The sequence below is a fragment of the Syngnathoides biaculeatus genome, chromosome 3 (assembly GCF_019802595.1).
Source record: "Syngnathoides biaculeatus isolate LvHL_M chromosome 3, ASM1980259v1, whole genome shotgun sequence".
Lineage (NCBI taxonomy): Eukaryota > Metazoa > Chordata > Actinopteri > Syngnathiformes > Syngnathidae > Syngnathoides > Syngnathoides biaculeatus.
This window is the reverse complement of record NC_084642.1, coordinates 4,384,084-4,390,235: the sequence shown is the minus strand read 5'-3', so window position 1 is coordinate 4,390,235 and position 6,152 is coordinate 4,384,084. Positions and strand designations below refer to the sequence as shown.

The 6,152-nt window shown below is 43.8% G+C and overlaps 1 protein-coding gene across 4 annotated transcripts in view; it reads right to left on the bottom strand.

Moving 5' to 3' along the window:
- Positions 1-1,335: 1,335 nt before the first annotated feature.
- LOC133497715 (NAD(P) transhydrogenase, mitochondrial-like) overlaps positions 1,336-6,152 on the bottom strand; it is a 31,013-nt gene continuing 26,196 nt past the window's right edge. For all 4 annotated transcript variants that reach the window (XM_061813829.1, XM_061813828.1, XM_061813830.1 and 1 more), the window contains 4 exons: positions 4,844-4,925; positions 3,626-3,744; positions 3,219-3,334; positions 1,336-1,629 (listed from right to left, as the gene is read on the bottom strand). In XM_061813829.1, the coding sequence (XP_061669813.1) occupies positions 1,483-1,629; positions 3,219-3,334; positions 3,626-3,744; positions 4,844-4,925 (464 nt within the window). In that variant the 3' untranslated portion in view covers positions 1,336-1,482. The remainder of the gene's footprint in view (positions 1,630-3,218; positions 3,335-3,625; positions 3,745-4,843; positions 4,926-6,152) is intronic.

The following is a 6,152-nucleotide window of genomic DNA, read 5'->3' as shown; positions in this document are numbered from 1 at the left end:
GGAAAAAAATACGCACTGGATTCGCCAAATTTCATCAAACAAACATCTTGGATGTGTGGCGTGATAGAGCTGCTCTACCAGTGGCTATCATCGTAGCATCTTGCAGGCATCCCGTTGGCTAGGAGGGACGTCAAACTCCACACAGGGAGGGCCGGGATTGAACCCGGGACCTTAGAACTGTGAGGCCAACTATTTTCACCTGATCCACCGTGCCACCCATGTAAAGAACAATAAAAAAAAAAAAATTCTGTTCATTTATCTTTGGTGTTGGGCAACTGGCGGCACGGTAGAGCTGCTGGTAAAGTGTTGGCCTCACAGTTCTGCGGTCCCGGGTTCAATCCCAGTCCCGCCTTTGTGGAGTTCGCATGGTTTCCTCCCACATTCCAAAAAACATGCAACATTAATTAGACGCTCTAAATTGCCCGTAGGTGTGATTGTGAGTGCAGCTGTTTGTCTCGATGTGCCCTGCGATTGGCTGGCAACCAGTAAAGGGTGTAACCCGCCTTCTGCACATTGACAGCTGGGATAAGTTCCAGCACTCCTACGACAATTGTGAGGATAAACAGCTAAGAAAATGGATGGATGGACAGATATTCTTTACATTATGTACTTCAAATTCTTATTTTTGGCGGTGTGTGTGTCTGGGTGGTGGTGGGGGGGGGTGTCTGGTGGCTGGGAACGGATTAGGCTATTTACATGTAAAATGCGCTTCTACTTGTGAAAAATTCACGTTACGGGATGACTTCCAGAATGGATTAATTTCGTAAATAGAGGCACTTCACTTTTGAAAGCAGCACAACAGGATGTTGGATTAATTGTACATAAAGTTATCTCATATTTGCGCTCTTTTTTTTTGCTTTTAATCCTTTTTGCTTTTAATAAACAATGCGATGGAACAAAGACGGCCATATTGCGTGGCGTGGGAACACCAGGCAGTGATCCAACAGACAACATCAAGACCGTGACGCTCTCGAGAGGGGCACATTACTTGCCAAGCAGCGTCCGTAGAAGAGAAGACGTCACCAAGGTGCGAGAGGAACAATCTGCGTTCTACAATCGTCAATAGAAGACGCGGCAAGACTCACGTTGGCTGTGTTACGTCGCAAACCGTCCTAAGGAAATAAAAGAGAGGGTTGGCGGGGATGTGGGTAGAACGGGAAGGAGAGTGTAACGGTACGCATCCCTTACGTTCTCCTCGCGAGCAAAACTTCCTCATCTTCCTTCCTTGAAGATCAATTTTAAATGTTTTAGCTTGCGTAAACCTGACACGGGAGTCTCAAATACATTTAAATATATTTATTTACAAACCAGTACATAACGGTACCATTCGTTAAATCTCATCTACTATTGTACATTTTAAGGTCATCCATTTAATTTGATACAGACCTAAATATCTTAAGAGCCAATTTGCTGGGGTCGGATAACAAAAATATTTATTTTGTACCCGTACGGGACTACGTGTAGTCGGCTGGTGGTGAGGGCCTAGTAGAAGGCCTCCCTAATCTTGGCTTGGAGGCTGTCGCACGTCTTCTTGGCGTCTCCCAGCAACATGGACGTGTTGGCCTTGTAGAAAATGGGGTTGTCCACTGCGGCGTAGCCCACGCCCAAGGTCCGCTTCATCACGATCACCTAGAGGAAAAAAAATGGACTTGTCTCATATGCTGTATAGTCAAAATGAATACACCGGTGCCTTAGAGGTGTCTGTAATTCAAATCATATTTCCTCACTGAAATAAATAAGAGTAATGTGTTCTAGCTGTCAAAAAAAGGTTGAATAGGAAGAAAATCACTAAGACAGTACTTAATAAATAACTTATTGTAATGACATACGATGCAAAAAGGGTATTTCGGCTGAAATTGTGTATTTCCTGTGTTGTGACCCACGGCCAGTTGAGTGCAGTATTATTCAGACATATCGGTACACTGTACATCACGGGTGTCAAACTCAAGGCACAGGGGTCCAGATGTGGGCCGCCACATGATTTTATGTAGCCCGCAAAGCCAAATCTAGTGTAAATTTCCATGATTCTTGAAAAAATCTGTACCAAAATGTCAAATTGTCACATATCATAAATGATAAAGTTGAAATATGACGAGCATTTTTGTGTTACCAAACGTGAATAGTTTGGAAAAACACATTACCCTTGATTTCTGATTCCAAAAACTAGTTCATAAATTGACGATGTAAATATGATGAGATGAATGAATATTTTTGTTCCACTCATAATGGCCCTCTGAGGGATTATCTTTTTGTGCAGTGTATTGTCTGTGCTTTCATCCTGGATCAGGCTGTGCCATGGTGGAATTTTAAAATTCCATAAAATCTCATCCTGCACTTTCTACTTTGGCTTCTGACCAGACCTTTCCCACTTGTAAAAGAGAAAATATCGTCCAGTTTAACCGCTTTTTCTTTGATTATTCTCATACTCCCGACAGTCATTGCATTTTAAAACAAAAGCATTTCTTTTTCAACTTTCTCCATTAATATCGAAAGTAAACACAAGCAGCATGTCTAGCTCGTCTTTGCTCTACGTTGCCCAGACTATGTTGCGATGGTGGACGCTGTCACTGCAAAACACATTGATGGGCTGTGTAAGTACTGTAACATTTGTAATTATGGGGGTATATCTAAGAGCGGGGCTGCGGGTGTGAGGTAAAAAGAGAGTGTGGCAGTTGTTGTAAAAGAAAGTTCCATGTGCTGCCTAAAAGAAACCAGGGGCTTCTTATTTTCATTTTTTACAGTACGTATGTGAATTGTGCCAACGGATGTAGCAACCGGTCTTCCCTCACTCATTGAATCACATTGCAAAATGCCACAAACTGAATAGCTGGATGCTATAATTTCAATTTGCATTGGATTTTTTTTTCCGCGCGCAACGCCGAACATCTGCCAAGACACTGCATCAGTGGTGCACAATTGCGCATGCGGGCAATTTAGAGGGAACATGGGCTAATGCTTTTGTTTTTGGCATGCCGTCCCACGATCGACCACGACTGCCTTGCGATCGACTGGTCGACGTATTGAGCACCTCTGAACTACATGAACAATGGCTCTCAAAAAACCTGCCTTGTGAGGCACCACTGCATATTGAAGTGAATTGAGGAGTTTTGCTGGCATCGTGTGGCATCTATTGACATTTTTTAAGGGGCGGTGGGGAATCAGTAACTCGCAAATTGTGTTATGTACTGTATATGATTCAAATGTAAACCTGGACTCACCTGTTTGGACTTCCACACCTCCAGGACAGGCATGCCAGCAATTATAGAGTTGGGGTCTTCTTGAGCGGCAGAATTCACAGTGTCGTTGGCACCGATCACCAGCGTCAGGTCCGTCTCTGCGGGCCGCGGAGATTTACACGTGACCACGCGAGACAATAGCAAAACATCCTTTGAAAAGCGACGGTAATCAATTCCCCGGCACCGCTTAGCGCCGTCGTAAACGCAACCATGTGTCTCCAAGCGTACGCCTGATTACTGCGTGTCACGACAAAAAAGGAGATCAAAGTAAAAAGATGGAAGGATGAAAAGTGGACGGGGTGTAATTTCTGTAATTTTAGCCAACACCTCACTGCGCAAATGATCGCTAGCGTTCCCCTGTGGAATTCCCGGGAAAAAAATAAGTTTACCGGGAAAGTCTTCATTGATCTCATCCATCTCCAAGACCACATCATACGGCACACCGGCCTCAGCCAAGAGCACGTTCAGCTGGCCTGGCATCCGCCCAGCCACTGGATGGATACCAAACCTGAAGAAAAACATGTTTTTATTCCCCCCCCCCACCCCCCATTTCAGCGTATCATTTAGTTTGTCAGTTACAGTGAAGAAAATAAGTATTTGAACACCCCTGCTATATTGCAAATCATGGAGGGGTGTGAAATTGTAGGTGCCTGTCCACTGTGAGACACATAATCTAACAAGAAAAATCCAGAAATAACAATGTATGATTTTTTTAACGATTTATTTGTGTGATACAGCTGCAAATAAGTATTTGAACACCTGTCCATCAGCCAGGATTCTGACCCTCAAAGACCCGTTAGTCCGCCTTTAAAAGTCCACCTCCTCTCCATGTATTATCCTGAATCAGATGCACCTGTGAATGATGAGTTCCATCCCAAGAACACCATCCCTCCTGTGAAGCATGGGGGTGGTAGTATTATGCTTTGGGGGTGTTTTTCTGCACATGGGATCGGACGACTGCACTGTACAAAGGAGAGGATGACCGTGGCCATATACTGTGAGATTTTGAGGAACAACCTCTTTCCCTGAAGATGGGTTGTGGCTGGGTCTTTCAACGTGACAATGACACGAAGCACACAGCCAGGAAAACCAAGGAGTGGCTCCGTAAGAACCACATCAAGGTTCTGGTGTGGCCTAGCCAGTCTCCAGACCTAAACCCAATAGAAAATCTTTGGAGGGAGCTGAAACTCCGTGTTTCTCAGCGACAGCCCAGAAACCTGTCTGATCTAGAGAAGATCTGAGAGGAGGAGTTGGGCCAAAATCCCTCCTGCAGTGTGTGCAAACCTGGTGAACAACTACAGGAAACGTTTGACATCTGTAATTGCAAACAAAGGCTACTGTACCAAACATTAACATTGTTTTTCTCATGTGTTCAAATACTTATTTGCAGCTGTATCACACAAAAAATCATTAAAAAAAAAATTATACATTGTGATTTCTGGATTTTTCTTTTTAGATTATCTCTCTCACAGCGGACCTGCACCTACGATGAACATTTCAAACCCCTCCATGATTTCTAAGCGGGAGGACTTGCAATATAGCAGGGTGTTCAAATACTTATTTTCTTCACTGTACAAGCGAACGCTCAAGCAACTGTCATCTGTTACCTGACAGTCTTGCCTTGTTCCTTTAGCATCTTCACCATGTCTGCAATGGGGTACTGGGCTTTAGCTGCACACAATCCCCAACCTGAACACACACAAAAGGCACACATGACGCTAAAGTAGCTGGAAAAAAAAACAATTATCTTGACTGTGACTTATATTCAGGTAATATTGAAATACTACCACTCAATTGCCCGTTTAGACTCCATCAGTATGTAGGACATCGGTTTGACGTTACAGTCTTTTGCTTAATCAAAGCCTGATGTCGGACCGCACATCTGTCCGTGGTTAAATTGTAAAAACCACCGGCGCAAATAGCAGCCATGTGTAGCCCGAGTTATTCTTTGCGGTCGGTGCAGCGGGCAAGAAATATGGATGTCGTGAGCGACCTTGGCGGAACCGATTGTACTTGACTGGGGTATCTCCAAGATGATGAAAGCTGTGGGGATATCATGTAAGATCTCAAAATATTCCAGGGGAGATGACAACCGGTCAACTGTTGAAAACGTCAATAGGTATGACTTTGATTTTGAGTTAGTTGGGGTCGCCGCAGAGATGCTACAGTAGCGTCTGCTGATGTACATTTTAAGAATGGATACTGGCATGATCGCAGTCACTCACATTTGAAAAATGTACGGGTGTGGTCAGTCATGCCTGCAGATATAAAGTTACGGGTGTGTGTTCTGTTTGTAATTATGAGCGTACGCCTTTAAGAGCGGAGGGGAGCGGTCTCAGGTAAACCAGGAAATAGAAGTAGGCTGAGCAGCAGATAGTTCGAGACCGTGTGCTTCTGTGTCTCTATTAAATTTAAAAAAAAAAAAAAGACGTCAGGCTGTGGTTTACTGCGCTGGATCGGTTTTCGTGTGCGCTGAGAGTACGCAATTGCGCAGTGGTGCTTCTTGGAGGGAACATTGGTCAAGGATACACAAAATAAGCAACGTCTTTCAATATCTATGTATTTCTACTCGTAACAAATTTTACACACGTGATTCTTCGTGTTCGACGGTGCAGATTTGCGAGTGGGATGCCGCGCGTACACGCCCGTCAAATCACAGTAATCGAAGGATCAGATTTATTGGAAGCACTGGAGTGCTTTCATTTCAACAAATTATGTGATCAACTGCTTAACATAAATATATGGATACATTTTTTTGGCTGTATGTGCGTAGACCATTGGAAGCAGCACAAAAGATCAATCACCCACAACAGCAATTTGCAAGTATCTTGTGGTGTGTGGATTAAATCTTCAGTGATTCAAAGTTAGTGTGGGGTCAAGTTTTCTTAAAATTAAGTTCAACACATCTGCATTCGA